Here is a 17,336-nt window from a genome sequence, read left to right as displayed (position 1 = left end):
TCTGAAGTGCAACCTTAGAGATTCTTTAGAAAAACCTGGTTGTTAACCACACCAGGAGGAAACCTCCACGTTCCTTTACACATCTTCATTATCTTTTGTTTGAATATTACATTCTTGGAAGACAATCACAGGGCAAAATCTTTTCTCAGCAGTATCTTCATAAATCTGAATAAAATCCACTTCCTTCTGTGGAATTATTCAGGATTGATACTGGAATAACTGTGATCAGAATCAGGATCAAAGTAAAAGAAATATTTTTAGCTTTGAAAGCATTTCCCTGTTGTATGCCTGTTACTTTCCAACGTACAGTGCAATATATGAAAAAAGCACTAATATATATATCCATCGTATTGCTTCATTATAAAACAAACAGTATAAACCAAGGAGATGTTATAAAAAATGGGATAGTACCATAAAGGAAGCTTGATTTCCTTCACCACTGGAAAAGCATCCTATATCACGAAGGTAGTGCACATGACATCCAGAGTGGATGTTGAAAGTGAAAGGCTGTGAAATCAACATGTTCATTTTAGTCAGCACAAGGTGCAGCTGCAGAAGGAAAAAAAACCCCAACTTTTCTACAAGCACCTTTTGTGAATTCATTCCCTGTTGGCAGGAATATTGCCTCCAGAACAAGCTCCTCAATATCACCTGGCTGGGAAACACTGAGCCAACATCATCCATTCCTTCCCAAGGCAGAAACTCACTCCACCCTCTCTCCTCACGCTGTTTAGAAATTCAGCTGTGCCTGAGCATTTCTGGCTTCCCTAAACGACAAATGAAACCACAAATGAACACTTCTACAGAGCTCAGCTGGGACACGGTGTGGGGACTTTTCCCCCCACATCTCTGTCAGCAGAGAGGGCCAGTGCAGGGTCCTGCTGAGATCAATGAGCTCCATCTGGGACCAAGATTTGGGCCTGGGAGCTCATCTCTTTTCAGAGCAGCTCATTGGAGGTCTGGGCTACATCTATTTTTGGTGAAGCCAACAGGGATGGGCTGTGCTCAGTGCACCTCAGCACCTCATTCCTGCTGGAAAGCTCCAGAGGAACCCCACAGTCAGTCCTCTCTGAGGCATCTCAACCTTCCTGGGTACAGTAATATGATGCAATTGCAGCTGGCAGTCCAACACATTTGGAACAGATCTATGTTTCAACTGAATATTTATGGTAAAGCTCTTTTTTCTGTCTCTTTTTTTTTTTTTTAATCTGTCTTGTGCTCCTGCTACTTTGCTATAGCTCAGTGGTAAATTCCTCTTATCACACACACTTATAGGGGACATCATGGATCAATCTGTTAGCAGGAATGTTTCACCACTGGCATATTCAGGAGAACAAATACTCATCCAGTCATATTTATTGGCAAAGACTACATTTGTGGTCCTTTGAAGACCACATTTGTAGTTCTTTGTACTTGTTAATGTTTGATTGCAGATGCAGAATTTATTTTGTGCAGCGCATTAATCTTTCTGTATATGTTAATTGACTAATATTTCAAAAGATATGGCTTATAAATCCACCCCACTAGAATGCAGAATAGTGAAACCTACATTATCAGACAACTAGGAAGTGGATTTGAAAATATCAGTCATTTAGAAAAGATAGTAATTTTCACTTAAAGCAGAAAAGAACAACAAAACTCTTGCTTCCTCATGACAGTGGAACTCCCTCCACTGACTAGAGTCAAACTGGGATTTCAACCAAAAAAATGCCAGAGCAGCCCTTTGAATCTCTGGTATATGCAATATCTACTATATATCTCATTATATGGCAGAAGGTTAAAAATATCCAACCAGACTGTGCATCTTGAAAGGTTTATGAAGAAATTTTGGTAGAGCTAATTGGTGTCACAAGTGTAGAGCAGGGTCAAAGCACAGTGAAGCTTCATGACCTTTGGGCCCACACGGTGACAGGAGACACCCCTGTCCTGGGCTGCTGAAGAATGCTGAAAAGCTTTGATACTTTCACCTCCTTGCCACACCAAAAACTGGCACATGAAAAAATCATTCAGTTCATGGACAAAAAAACACACTCCTTCATCTATATTTCTGTCATAGGTAGAAGAATCAGGCTTTTCCTAAACCTCCCATCACTGCTCCACTATGGAATGATACATGTTCACCTAGATCAAAGCTTTTAAAGTTACAAACTGTTCTGACAGACTGTTCCCTTTAAGACTGGAAAAGCTTGACACATCATATTTAAATACTTGACTGGAAAAGCTTGACACATCATATTTCCCTCTAAGGTATTCCCTTGTAATCTTTGCCACCAATTCCCCTCGCCTACAACAATTCTGATATTTTATTTTATTTTACATAAAGCTGCTTTCTTTGGAGTTAAAAACCATGCTTGCGTCTGCTCAGCTCTGGGAGAGGTCTTCTGTGCTGATGTGCAAGGTGACAGGCTCGCCAACAGTCCCGTAGCTGAGGGTTCTGGTGGAAACTTCAGTTTTAAAGCTGGGCTGCCCGCTGTCCGCGGAGCGCTGGACCTCGGTGCAGAAGGAGGGCTTGACGGAGAAGGAGGGGCCGGGAGGAGCCGCGCGGGCGTCGCTCACGCGGAAGGAGATGTTGGAAGGGCCCGAGGACGGCATGCCAGCCACCCGAGAGGCTGCCACGAACACGGCCCCGGGGACGTGCTCCTCGTACTGGCTGAAGAACCTCTGCCTGGGCTCGGGCACCACGGGCCTGACCAGGCTCAGCAGCACCGGCTTGCCGATGGTCGGCTCGTTGATCTCTGTCTGCAGCACGGAGATCTCGCAGGGCTTCTCTGCCGTGGGCTTCTGATCCTCACACCTGTAGGTCTCGCCTTCTTGAGGGACGTAATCCTCCAGGTCCTCCAGAGTTAAGAGTTTGCCGTTGTGGGTTAAAATCTTGCGGTCCCGGGTGCTGATGTCGTCAGTGTGTAGCTCCTCTGGCTCGTCCACTATGACGTTGTCCTCTTCGGGAAGGATGTCCTGTATTACTTCAGGTACCTCCTCTCCAACAGGCCAAGACACATCCACTTCATCGAGCCCTTCCTTATCCTCTGGACTCAGCGGGGAGAACAGAACTTCATGTTGGTCTCCAGCAGCTGTCCCAAAACTGAAGACCAAAGGCTCACCCCCGCAGGCAAGAAGAGGGGAGGTGGCGCCTGACCTGCAGTCAGCACGTGGCTCCTGAGGGCAGCTCTTTCCTTCAGTCCCATAATCCATAAATGAATCACTTCCTAATTGTTCGGACCCACATGGGGAGTTTCTCTCTTCGCTGCTGACTTGAGGTCCTTCCTGCTCGGTCGTATACACCAGAGGCTGGATGTCACCTTCAGAGAGCCCCTCGTTCGGCAGAGACTTTGACTGTTCCACCAGTTTATTGTTGGAGTTGTTTGTGTTTGGATCATCCTCTGGGGAGCGCTTCGGCCTTGAGCTGGGAAAAGTGAATGTTAACACCCCTGAGTCATCTTTTTCCTGTTTTGCTGGGGAAGAACCTCTTTTCCTTGTGGGCTTTGGTGACTTTTTCACCTTGAATTCAATTATTTCTTCCACTTCGACCCACTTGGGCTTTTTCTCTTCCACTGTGCTCTCCACAACAACCTCTCTCGCCGCTGCCCCTTGCATGTCCTCGTGTTCTGTGACATACAGCCTGGGAACAGCAGCAGACTTGGGTGCTGCTTCCTGGTCGTGTCTATGGACAGGCTGCCTGATCTTGGAGACATAAACCGGCTCCGGAGCCGGCTCCGCCCGTGGGGAGCGGGAAGGAGAATGACCTGAAGGAGAACGTGCAGGAGAAACCCTTCCCCTTTGTCTCGGGCTCTTCACCACCGTGGTTATGGTCTCCTCTCTGGTGGCAGAAAGGGGTGGAGTTGGCAGGAAGACGAGACTTTTTGAGGAGCCACACTCCACCAGCACATGCCGCGGTCAGCCGAGGCGCCGCGTGGGGTTAGTTGGGGTGAGCATTCCAGCTTTTGGGAAGCGGTCATTTTGGGAGGGACACACACGCAGAGCACACACCCACATGCCCGTCTCCACTTCCTGATCCAGGCAAACCCCTGATCCAGTGCCCTTTTTATTCCCCAGGGAACACCCCTGATCCAATGCCCTTTTTATTCCCCAGGGAAAGCCCCAGCTCCATGAACCTCCTCAGGTGTGAGCACACAACAAGCATGTCCAGCTGAGATGCTCTGCTGGATGCTGCTGTATTTCATGTGCTTGTGTTGATCACCTACTCTGCTACTTTAAACCCCCCCGAAAATTTTAAACACTCAACGACTTTAACCTTTTCCTGAGTATCCTTGGCTAAAATCCTAATTCCTTCCACCTCAATGGTTACATGCCCTTTATTGCAGTAGTGTTGGTGTCTTCTTAATAATATTTAATTAATATAACATATCTCTCTCTTGTTTGTTTTGTTTTTTTGGTTTTTTTTTTTAATTACAGCCTCTTTTGAGACCAGAGATCTGCATTTCCACATGCAGAACAGTTACACTGAAAGGGATTAACCCTTAAAATGTGGAGATGACCAGGAAAAGAAAGTTAGAACATCTTCCGCACAAGTCATCTATGCCAAAATGAATTTTTTTACTCTTCACAACACCATTAGTGTAGACACAGCCTGATCCTACTGCCTCCAACAGACACAGGAATAGCAAGCCAAATTGGGATGCCCGATTATGATTTCTCAGCATATTTCTGCTGGCTTTACTTTAGATTTTTTGACTGAAGATGAGCTGGTGGTAGATGCCTCATCCCTGGAAACATTCAAGTCAAGCTGGACAAGGCTCTGAGCAGCCTGATCAAGGTGAAATTGTCCCTGCTCACAGCAAGGGGTTGGACTAGATTATCTTTAAAAGTCCCTTCTAGCCCAAGGCCTAAACCCAGGCTCCAATGCTCTTAATTTATATACTTGATATATGCATGCAGTTTTTCCTGCAAGTTTTTCCTGTGGTGTTTCTTACCTTTATTTCAGGTAAATATATTTCTGCCAGTGTTTTCCTGGCAAGTCAATGCTCCCCATCTGCTCCAGTGGAAATCACAGGAAAACTCATTTTGTTTCTGTCATGAGATTCTGTCCCTACCTCCAAGGAATGGAGTTAAACACAAAGAATTAACTAAAGGATCAAACAGTGGCCTGAACTGAAATTAAGAATAGAGACAACAGCTTTTTAAGTCCTCTCTTCCTCCTCACTATTCTCCAGTCACAGCCACGTGGAGCTGAAGGTCACCCCCTCTGCTCTTCAGACATTTCTGCTCTGACTTTTGCCCTTGAGAATGGAGAACCTGTTTAAATTAATCATGGAATATTAATCTTCTTGGCTTTATTGCAGCCTTTCTCATCTTCTGGACTTATTTTTGCAAACTTGTATTTCCTTCTTCTCTGGAGATCAGGTTTGTTTCCACCATCAATCTCTCCCTTTGAGGACATGGTGGAGTCCAGGACTGAGTCAGCTACAGGGAGATTTATTTCCTTGCAGGGCACCCTCTCTTCTACTGCTCATTTCCACTGATTTACTGTTTTCTCTAAGTTTTCTGCAGTTTTTATAGAGACCTTTAAGGCCTGTGCAGAGCCTTCCTACTGGCCATGGTGCCTTTCTGAATTACACAGAATTAAATCATTTAGATGGGAATGAATCCTTGGGTGCTTGCAGCAGACCATGATCTATGCTGCAAAGTTAAAATGGGTTTTTTGGAGTCTGGGATTTGCATATATGGACATGGTTCAATCCCATCTCTCAATTATCTATTATTTCATGCCAGTAGTTTTAAAGCTGCTTTGTTCATCAGCTTCCTACAGATTAAGAGTTGGAATTTGCCCTTACAGAATTACTCCCAAACTTTCCCCCATCACTATCCCAATTTCAGTTGAGGTCCACTCTTATTTAAAGTTCATGACCACAAAAGGAGGGGAATTTCTGCCTGAGATCCCACTCCTCAATTTACCAAACTCCTTTGAGGCTGCAGCTCTTGATTTAGGGATCCCTCCTAGAGCTGTCCTGAACAACAGCCTATGGAACTGAGATCTCAGAAATTTAGAAATCAGCTTAACTGATGGCATTTGGTATTAACAAATATTGTTTAATCCACCAGTATTAATGCTGCTGCTCCAGATACAGGCAGAGAGATGAGATTAAATGAGATTTACCAAGTTTTAGATGTGGACTGGCTCTGAGATTCCCTCCTGCTCACAACTTTCTCACAATATTCCCAAATGTGATATAAAAAAAAATAACTCTCTTCAGTTGCCTCAGTCTGAATTCCGGTCCTTGAGGCAGTACAGGTAAAAACACTTTATTTTCTGTTTTTTGCAGGGTGAAAAAGATCTGATGGTTGGAAATTTAACTGAGCTTATCTAAGCACCTTCTGAGAAGGGACACAATTTATAAGCCACTGCCTCCAAAAGGGCCAAGTGCATGGGTCTAAAGGAATAATCCTCACAGAAAACAATAAAAGGGATAAAAGGTAAGCAACTCTTAACTGTCCTTCAGTTGCAATTTTATGTCTAACAAAAATAAAATACATCCACTTAAGCCTCATGTCCAAGTCAAGGGCTGATTTTAGAATAGTACAGCTATTGAGGGAAGGCATTTCCCCAAAATATCCATTGCATAACTCCTTCCTGACATCAGGACATGGTTGGAGTGGCTTGGAGCTGCTCTGAAATCCTGTCCCAGGTCAGGGTCCCCCTTCCAGCACATGAAACAATTTTATTATGTATTTCTCTATGCTACTTAAGAAGATAAATTAAGATTTTAATGGCTGCTTGGCTTCTAGGCTGTGTAAGACTGAGAAAATACTGCTTTTTGCAGTAATTAATTCTTGTATTTTATAGGCATCCAGTATAAACCAGGCTCAAAGTATCTAGAAAGACCAAGTCATCAGGACAATTATTTATATTAGAAATACAGAGATAGAAGGGGATAAAAATATTCTTCTTCCTTCTGCTTCACCATACTTGGCTTTCCTGGAAAATTTAAAATAAAGCCAGAAGAAATCACTCTAAGCTCTGAGATATTTGTTAAATTGGTAGGTATTTTCAGGTAGAAAGTTTTCAGCTTGTTTTTTTTTCATTCAACGCTTGAAAGTCAGACTTTACCTTCCCAAGCTCTTGTGAAACTCTACCAGCATGAGGAGGAATTTTTTTTTTTTTGTGTAATATAATAAAATAACTGTCCCAGGCTGTGTCTCACACCAGTGCTGCTATTTCTGGAAAAGGACAAAAGGATTTTTTTGAGGTGGTCACTTGACATGTCACAGAATTCCGTGGGATCTGGTGGGCTGGGGATGAACACACTTGCACAGCCAATGAACACAAGCTTGTTACTGGATCATGCAGAGGCAGCAAGGCAAAAAACCCACAAAGGTTAAAAAAAAAAAAAAAATCAGCACTTACATGATGATGGTTTTCTTGGGCACTTTAGTCTCTTGTTCAGTGACTACAAAGAGAACAGTATGAACAGCATGGGGTTAAAGAAAGGCAAAAGCTGAAATGATTAAATTATCTTTGCTCAGTTCATCAACATAAACTGAAGTGAAAAATAACCAACTGTGCCATCCCATCCATGCTTTCTGTGGTTATTTCCAGCATCATCTTTAGTGTTTCTGACCAGGACGAATCCAGAATGCTCTCTGAACATTAAGCTTTGAAATTAAATATTTTGTGGAGAACGATTTGGCAAAACCTGTTTATTCTACATTTTTTGTTTGGTAGGCCAAAGCTAGAAAACAAGGTCCTTATTTAATTTTTCTTTATCCTATAATGAGGTAGTGATGGTGTCAGAAACCTGAAAATGCCTCAACCTGGAAAATCCTGGAGAGCTGAAATTCTTTAAACTGTGATTGCACTTCCTAGAAAAAAACACTGGATTGTGGCCAGGGTGCAAAATCCAACTGATAAATATAAAAACTAATATCATTATCATCAGTAGAGAAAATAAGCACTAAAAAAAACCAAACCCCAAGTCCTAAGAGAGCCCTGTGTCTGCTCCATCTCTTTTTTTTTTTCTGCTCTATTTTGCAATTTTTCCTGACCCTTCTCCCATACCCAACTGGAAGCTGTTGATGCATATCAAGATCAAAAGTTATGATTTCATGGTGTTGCAAATATTCCTTAAAACTGACATTTTTAAAAAGTAGAAAGATACTGTTTGAAGAACTAACTGAACTAACTTTCAGCAGATTTCCCATCCTCTCCACTGGAATAAAATTAAGGTACTCTTTGAACAACACAGCTTTGAGCACACTCTGAACTGCTGAACCGATTGGAGATATAGAAAAAAAAAACTATCAGCAAGCCCCAGTTTTCATTTAATAAACTAGCCAAATATCTAAAAAAAACCCCATAATTTAATCTCCAGCAATGGGTTTTCAATTTTCCAGCCAACCTATAATAAATAAGCTCTGGTAATTTTCAGTCAGTGCAGTTTAAGTGAACTGCTTCTTAAAAAGATCTATGAAATCACAAACAGTTCTTGCCCAGGGAATTTGGAGTGTCTGCATTATTTGTTGAATAACTGGTGATTAGTGCTGATATTGTCAATGGTGCCCCCAAACCTGCATTGACTGAAAATTAAAAATACATTTACAATATTAAATGGTATACTTTAACCTAATTTTCTTTCTACTTCACTTCCAAGGGCTCTTCCCTGCCTCAGGTAAAACCACAAATTTGACCATAATGAAAAAGAATTTTGTGCAAATATTGATGTTAATTTCTGACCTAGAGCTCATGTTTCTTTTGCAGAGCCTTGTCTTGTTTATGCCTGTAAAAATCTGGAATAATTTCCCAGAGATTCAAAGAAGTTACTGCAGAACTGGGTGAGTTTAAACAAAATCTGTTTGGAGATTTGAATTTAAACTAACTGGGTATATAAAGAACAAAATTATTTTCAAATATTTCTTCCTGGACAGAATTACAATAATCTCATTTACCTATCCTTAATTAATATTTTTTAAATAACTCAAACCTTGTTCTAAATTGTGGAATTATAATAATACAATGATGGCAGATGAACTGAGTGCTCAAACAATTTATCACACTCAGGTTAGAGATTTTCACTGAATTTTAAAATCACTATTCTGCAATTTTCAAATAGCTTTTAGAAATCTCATTAAATAATATTATGAGATCAATCCATATGCACTGAGTATATGAGTAAAAATACTGAAGTTCTGATGGAAATGTTTTCATTAATTGGATTATACACCTGATAGTAGGTGTTTTCTACAATTATTTTAGCAACAATGTATTTAGATGAGAATTAAGTAATATAAACTAAATAGTTGAATAAATTTAATGAAATCTCACAATGTCTGTGAGAAAAAGTCTCTTTAATGGTTGCTCTGTTAATGTCTGTTCTTGAAGTCCTCCCAAATGACACCAACTGTGACATTTCTATTTGTAGTGGATGTCAAAGAGATTCAATATTCAAAAGTTCATCAGGCCTGGGATGACAAAGCTGAAAATGGCATTTAATTAATTGTATATGTGCTGTCCAAGGTGTGAAGGAGGATTTGAGCAATCCTATATTGAAGGATAGAACCACATGAAAGTAGGATGAGAGAATTTGGGTTTCTTTTTTTTTCTTTTTGGTTTTTTTGTTTTTAGTTTTGTTTTATTTTTTGGGTTTTTTTGGTTTTTTCCTGTTGTTTTTCCCAGAGAGGAAAATATTCTGCATCCATATTTTAGCACCAGATTTATCATTTCAACTTTTCAAGAGCATTTTAGGCAAACAGCTTTGCAAAGCAGGAGCCCCTGATAAGCAGGTTAAAAGCTGTAAGCATTAGGGACAGCCCGTGCTTTTATAGGACCAGACATCTCTTTGGTTAATAGATTAAAACATTGGCTTACAGGTGATGGAATACTGAGGATGAGTGAGTTCTCCTTGCGATGGATGGATGGATGGATGGATGGATGGATGGATGGATGGATGGTTATTTGTGGCCTTTATTACAATTTTTAAGTCTCTTTTCTGCACTCACAAGCTTAAACCTATTTTTGCTGCTCCATGAACCAGAGGAGCACTGCTCTGTTTTCACCTCCTTCTGCTACTCTACTAATCTGCAAAACCTGACAAGAAGTGCTAAAACTAATCCTAAAATAAGCAATTCATGCAGTCCCTGAGTTTGGAAAAGACCCTTGAGATTACTGAATCCAACTGCCAAGCCAGCACTGCCAAATTAAACCCTGTCCCAAGTGTCACATCCACAGGCTCTGAAATCCCTACAGCACTGGTGGCTCAACTTATGAATATAAGAGTTTTTTAAATTATAGAAATGGGATCTCTCTCAAAAATAGCCCACCAAAATCTAAATAAACAAAAACCCCCAAGCCCAAACAACCAAAAAGCTCCACTCCTGCACTGACTGATGGGGCTGCAAAGGCAGATGGGGCTCTCCTGAATTTGCACTGAAAACCCTGTGGTCGGCCAGAAATGAGACTAACCATGGTGATAAGAGAATAAAAATAACGAGGTAAATACCCTAATCAGGGAACATCCCACAAGGGGCAAACTCCTGTGCCCTATTCCTTCAGTAACACTGAGAGAGCTGATGCTCCTCTGTTTTAAATCTCTCTTCTAAGAATTTAATTTTTGGCTGATTTTTAACAAGGTGGCTGCCACGAGGCAACTGAAAAACCTGTCCAAGGCTCTGCATGAAATCTAAGGCAAATTGTGAAGAAATTATTGTTGCTTGGCTGTAGCTGCTTTGGGAATTTTTATTTTTGGCTTTGTTGCCACTCCTGTACCTGACTCTTCTCCTTGTATTGTCTCATTTTAGGTCCTAACCTGCCTATCCATATGGAAATGCAACACCTTTCTAAGGCCCTGGGCTTTGCTTTCCTTGACAAATAATCAAGTTAGTGAGCCTGGATGGATAAATCACACCAGAACATGCCAGAGCACATCAGCCCAGGTGTGCCGTGTGCAGGTTAAGCAGCAAGGTGCAAAGCAGACACAGTCAACTGGAAGTCAAAGAGAAGGATCTTCTTTCAGCTACACTTTTTTTAAAGGGTCTCAAATTCTTCCAATATCCACAGAAAGAGGATTTTTTTAAGCAACCCTCCATTGACTTCAGTGCAGCAACCAGGTGTGGCTGAAGGCAGATCTCAGCTCACAAGGGATCCCTTAGTCCAGTGGTTTCCATCCTGTTTGGATTTGGTCCATCCAAGGGACCTGCAAACTCCCATAATGTGAATTTAAACCAAAGAATATTGGTTTTGATACCCACGATCTTGGGCTATGGACCATCACCAGCTGCAGGTCAGGGCCTCATAAACCACTGGACTAACGGTATCCAAACCATGGCTTTGGTTCAGCAGAATAAACAGTACAGAAAGGCAGGAGAACAAAAACTAAAATAGTTGCCCCTTGGGTGCCTCCTGAGACACAGACAATGGTCATTTCACAGGAACAGAGATAAATCAGGTAAAACTCAGACCCAGGGTGCAGTGAGCCAGGAAGCAGACACGGGATCTATTTCCTGTTGTGGCAGCAGGAATGTTGTCCTCTTGGTGAAGCTACAAGTCATCCCATTTTCACAAACAGGAAGGATTGTGAGGATGGAAAGAGCCTTCATGAGATCCACCTGTGCTCCAGGGCTTTGCCAGATGAACCTGATTTTTCCCCAGGCAGATCAAGGCTGGTTACTGATTGTCAAGAAAGCAACGAGTTCCCTCCTCGGTCAAGTGCATTATGCCAAATTCATCCCTGGTGCCATTCTGCACACAACAATCCTCTTGCTCCACAGATGAGCCTATTTTTCTCCACTGGCCTGAAGCAGCTCTCCCTCTGTTTCACCCTGGAGATGACTCAGGGATCTATTTTCTTCCTTATTACCGAGTTCAAGCAATTGCACATCACAGAACAAATTTATTTCATGACATTTCTGAAGCTTCCAGGCAAACTCTAATTATATTTCTGTAACCAATCTCACAGGTTTTTTTTTGTTTGTTTATGATTACAGGAATAACAGCAGATGAGAAATTTGGGGCTGAACATACACATTTGCAACCCCCAGAGCTGAAAATGCTCCTAACATTTTATACAACCCTTGTATGCTTTTATAACATCTGCCTGAAATGAACTTCATCAAGATACACCACCCTGACAGAGATTTATTTGTCTTCCTTTACATCCTGCACACAACTTTATTTTTCTTTCTTTGAGGCATGGAAAAGACAAAGAATTCAAGTACTTGAAGGTTTATATAGCTGAAAAAATTCTAGTGTTTCTACACTTACACCATCCTCCCTGTAATGCTTTTTGATGGGACTCTGGGAAAGAGCTAAAAGGAAAACATGTTTAAAATGAAGCCAAGAAAGTTCATAGATCAGGATGCTAACCTTAATAATTTATTGTGGATGAATCCTCTTAATGTAATATCACAACATTTGTGTCTACAGAGGGCTGGCCCAAAGGTCCAGCCTGACCAGGGTCCTGTCTCAAACAGGGCCAACAGCAGAGGATGTAGAAAATTATGAAAAAATATGCGTAGAGGATCATTTATCACTGAATATTTTTTCAGAGTCCAGCATTTTCTGCCCAGCAGCTTCATGAGTCAGAATGTTGCCTCTTAATGGATGTTGATAATGTCAATTATGCCCTTTCAAACACACACTGGAACTCCTGTTATTATCACAAGACAGTGTGGGAACACCAAACAGAGGAAAGAAGGTCCTAGAGCTGTTGGCAAAACTCTGGCTTTTGTTGAACATGCTCCACCAACCACATCTGGGAGAAACCTGTGAAACCAAGGTTTTCTGGCATGGAAAGGCCTGTGCCTATCCCAGTCCTGTCTCTTGCCCTCCAGATCTGTCCCTTACCTATCAAAGGTGGTCCCTTGGCTGTATCACCTCCTGAGCTGTCCAAGAGAGACAGGACTGGCTGGTTCACACTCAGCCACACAAGGACATTAATAAGATGTGCAAAGAACCAATTCCCTACACCAGGAAATGCTCCCTAGGGAGATGTGGCCATGGATTTAAACTGGGCTGTGGTGGGTTTCCAGCAAGCACTAACACACTCTGTGTGGAAATCCCTGGGATAAGCAGTAATCCCTGGAATGTTAGGCAGTAATGACTAAAAGTTGTGAAGAAAGATGCATTTTTGGATGGGTGTAAAATCAATTCTTATCGCCCTACCAATCCAGGTGAAACTGGCAGAAAAAAAAGGAACAGACTCTCTGGCTATCCCTGGACAGTCCTAAATAATGGATGAACTAATCATTGCTCAGGCCACACTGCTGTGAGTTCTGCTTTCCCAGTCATTCCCCACGTCCTTCAGTGGTATTTCAGGAACAATCCCAATACACCTCCACCTTTACTCAGTGGCCCATGTAACATTCCTGCCAGGCTGACACACATTTCCAAGTATTCCAACAATATACAACATTTCTTTTTGCACTAGTGGTGGCGTGACAAACCCTTCATTTGCTCCTCCTTTTCCATATAATGCATTCACATTATATGAAGTTGATTTGCCAGGCTTGGAAATCAACAGATGGTGATGGGCACAGAGCCGAGCTGCCCTCTGCCCATGCACATCTCCAGAAGACGTACAGATACATGGACACCAACAACCAACATGGGTAAGATGGCAAAAAAATACTGGACTCTTGTTGTTTTTAGGGCAACTGGGTGGCGTACGTACGGAGCTGGGCAAGGGTCATACCTTCAATGGTGATGGCTTGGTCTCCTCTCCTCTCCTGGGTCAGGGCTGCGGCGCTGTGGTGGTAAAGCTCTGCTCCACTCTTGGCAGACCCTAATCTGTTCATCAGCTGGAGAGAACGGTGCAGTGCCAAATGAAACACTGGATAGTTTTTTTGTCGTGTTTTTAATGTATTTTTGTTGTGTTTTTAATGTATTTTAATGTATTTTAAAAACCGTGCCTGTGCTACACTTGGAAATTCAATTCTGCCAGAAATGGGTGAAGGTGTGAGAACACTGCCAAGCTGCTGGAGTTTGAAGAGACATTTTGCTGCTCAATGGAATTTGTGGTCTTCTACCAAAAATTATTCAAACAGACAAGTTACAGCACATCTGCAAAGTTATTTGCTTAATTATTGAGTGTTTGCTCTGCAGCCTGGGGTAACTCTGTCTCTCTCAACAGGCCCAGAGTCCTACTGTACACACACTTAGGTGGCCATTAAAAAGAATTTTTTTTTTGCTTATCATCCAATAATTACAGAGTTTTACTCAATGAAAGGAATACTGGACATTAGGATCTTGGTCAATGGCAAATGCAAGGTAATTTGGTTTTGTTAAAATTCCAGAAGAATTCTTTAAAGTATATCAAACTTCCTAAATATTTCTGGTAGCTGAACCATGCTAATTTCCTAAATCAACACAAATTTCTTTTACTGCCAAGGCCTCAAAACTCCTCATGTTTTATTACAATGAATGCATAGACTATGACTAATTTTCAAAAAATATCTTACATGTTTAAAAATTTATCAGCTACTTTCACATATATTTGTTAAACAAAACAGGAATTTCAGTGCTTTATCCTTCTATTTAGACTTAATTTCTTTATTTTGGCTCTGGGGGTTTTCTTAGTCATAATTTAAAGACAATCCAGAAACAAAATCAGAATGGTCCCAGATTTTATAAGAAGACTTTCCCCTAGAGATCTGGATCTGAGTTTAAGCTCCAGAACAAGCTCCATCAATTCTTACTTGTACCAACAAACTGTCAGATCAGAATATTCTGAAGCTTTTGGACATCCACAATCCAGATCTAGTTCAGCCTGACTATCTAAATTATTCTTATGAGCAATGACTCAGCCATGGGTCTCTGCCAGTAAAATGAATTCTCCTGCCTGTACAGTTTCAGATAACAGATATTTAAATCTCTCCAAACTTACCTCACATTCATAGTGCCCCATGTCTTCATTGGAAGGGTTCTTGACCACCAGGACTGCGATGCCGCTCCGTGGTTCACTGAAAGTCTGGTATTTACTGGTGTCCTTCAGCAGCACCCCATCCTTGTACCACCTGAGTGGGAAAACATGGAGTGTAAGCCAGGAAAAATTGTGCATCAAGAGCTCCCCAGGATCACTGATCCATCCATCAAAAAACTCTGGAGCTGATCCTTAGATGAACATTTGGATCCTGGCAGGGAGGGCTGCAGGTGGGTAGATCACACCTGGGTATGAACCTGCACATGTTTATGAGGTTCTTCCCAAGAGATCTCCTCACTCAGTGCTGGAAAAGGGCTTTAAATGATGACAAGACAGGATTTGCTGAGCTTTTTGTCTGAATAAAATCAAGTCAGGTCCAAGGCAGGGAGGATAAACAATGATAAAATGCTTTCCAGGGCTTTAAATTGGACAGGGTCTATCTGCAGGTATTTCTTTACAAATTCTAGCTAGAATTAACTGCTGAGAATCTCAGGAATGTCTGGATCATGAAGAGCCAGCATTGGGATGGGGTTAAGATGGAAGACACAGTAAAGAAAGGGTAATGAACTCAAAATTACTTTTCTGACTATGCAAAATGTGAAACCAGGGTTTGTCCCCATATGAGCTGTAGGACTGACCTGATCTGAGGCCTGGGTGCTCCTTCCACAGTGCAGGTGAACTGGACATCTTCACCCTCGACAAGATAAGCATTTCTGACCTTGTTCACAAACCGTGGGGGCACTGCAAAAAGCAAAGGTCAATGTGACTGGTAGCAGGAAATATGAACAGATAGGAAGGGCATTTACCTGACCAGGTAATTCTCACTGGGTCTAAAGGATACTAAAGACCAAATTTTTTGACCTATAAACAGTTACCTGCACCTGTATATATTTTTTATTTTTAAATATTATTCACTATATGTTGCATAGAACCTCTAGAATGTCTTAATATTTGTAACATCATAGAAACATAGAATGATTTATGTTGAAAAAGGCCTCTGGGGTCATGGAGTCCAACCATTAACACTGCTGAGGCCAACAGTAAACCACGTCCCCAGGTGCCACATCTAAATGTTTTCTGAGTTCTTCCAGGGATGGTGACTCCACCAGTTCCTTGAGGACTTTGTTCTGGTGGTTGACAACACTTTTGGTGAAGAAATTTTCCCTAATCTCAACCTCCCCTGGCCCAGCCTGAGGCCATTCCCTCTGCTCCTGTCCCTGTTCCCTGGAGCAGAGCCCGACTTCCCCGGCTGTCCCCTCCTGTCAGGAGCTGTGCAGAGCCACAGGGGCCCCCCTGAGCCTCCTTTTCTCCAGGCTGAGCCCCTTTCCAGCTCCATTCTTTGTCCTCCAGCCTCTCCCCCAGCTCCTTCCCTCCCCTGGACACACTCCAGCCCCTCAATGTCCTTCTGGTCATGGCAATCTCAAAACTGACACCAAGCCAGCACAGGGGACAGTCACTGCCCAGCTCCTGCTGCTCACACCATGGCTGGTACAAGTTTATTTCACAGCAGACCCCATTAAAATACTGCATCTGTGCAGGAGTTTACCTTGAACAAGGATCTTTCCCAAGGTGCTGGCATTCCCAGCAGGACTGGAAGCAAAGCACATGTACTGTCCTGTGTCAGCCCCTGTCAGGTTGTCCAAGATCAGCGTGCAGGAGCCATCAGGATCTTCTATTATAATGTGGTGGGGATCCACCTCCACAGGCTTTCCGTCTGAAAGGGAAATTATTTCTTTTAAAATACCTTACTAAGTGTTTCCCGTTAGGAATTTCATCCAGCTTTTCATCCTGAGAGGGCTGAGAGTTGTATTATTGCAGCTGGTGTTGGTAGTTGAGGAATCAGCTCTTCATCCAGCTCTCTATGAAACATCATCCAGGGAAACTACTGTTGGAGGACCTCATACATCACCACTCCTCATTTAAAAGTGAAATTATCCCAGAGTACATTCTGTGCAGTCATAATTCTGCTTTTCCAGCCAAAGGAGCACACCCAAAGTGCCCAAAAACATGATCTCTAGGCTTGAGTATCTCTAGGGGATCAGTTGTTGGAAAATCCTGATACCTTGGGTTTTCAGTTTTTCTGTTCTGTGTTGGTGTGCAGCTTTTATCTTTATATTAAGTGTTACTGACATCTTTTCACAGGGTGGTGAAGACAAAACAATCCTATTCTAGCCGGAGACTCAAGGACAATCTCTTCAAACTTCAGGCCCAAAGCTTAAATAATATGAAAAGAGGAGGGTGGGCAAGCAAGCAAGGAGGATGAAACTTCATCATTTAAAGCCATTAATTGGAAGGTTAACTCCTATATGCAAACGGACTAAAACTTATAAAACTGTGAGACCTTGTGACCAAACCCTCTTTGGCTTCCATCCTAGAGCCACCCAGGCACTGCCAGGGTGTGGCCTTTGAAGGAACCCCAATAAATACCTATTTTATTCTCCTTAACTCTGTCTAGCCTCTGTTGCAGCT

General features: G+C 42.2%; 1 protein-coding gene across 1 annotated transcript in view; it reads right to left on the bottom strand.

Annotated features, from left to right (window-relative positions):
* Positions 1–17,336, bottom strand: part of OBSCN (obscurin, cytoskeletal calmodulin and titin-interacting RhoGEF) — a 181,967-nt gene that overhangs the window by 31,126 nt on the left and 133,505 nt on the right. Inside the window, exons 85-88 of the mRNA XM_039726425.1 lie at positions 16,414–16,581; positions 15,506–15,608; positions 14,832–14,961; positions 13,641–13,746 (exon numbers count right to left, since the gene is read on the bottom strand). Coding sequence (XP_039582359.1) covers positions 13,641–13,746; positions 14,832–14,961; positions 15,506–15,608; positions 16,414–16,581 — 507 coding nt within the window. The remainder of the gene's footprint in view (positions 1–13,640; positions 13,747–14,831; positions 14,962–15,505; positions 15,609–16,413; positions 16,582–17,336) is intronic.

The sequence above is a fragment of the Passer montanus genome, unplaced genomic scaffold (genome assembly GCF_014805655.1).
Source record: "Passer montanus isolate IOZ18808 unplaced genomic scaffold, ASM1480565v1 scaffold59, whole genome shotgun sequence".
Classification (NCBI taxonomy): Eukaryota; Metazoa; Chordata; class Aves; order Passeriformes; family Passeridae; genus Passer; species Passer montanus.
The sequence above is the reverse complement of the archived record's forward strand: the minus strand, read 5'-3'. Positions and strand labels throughout refer to the sequence as shown.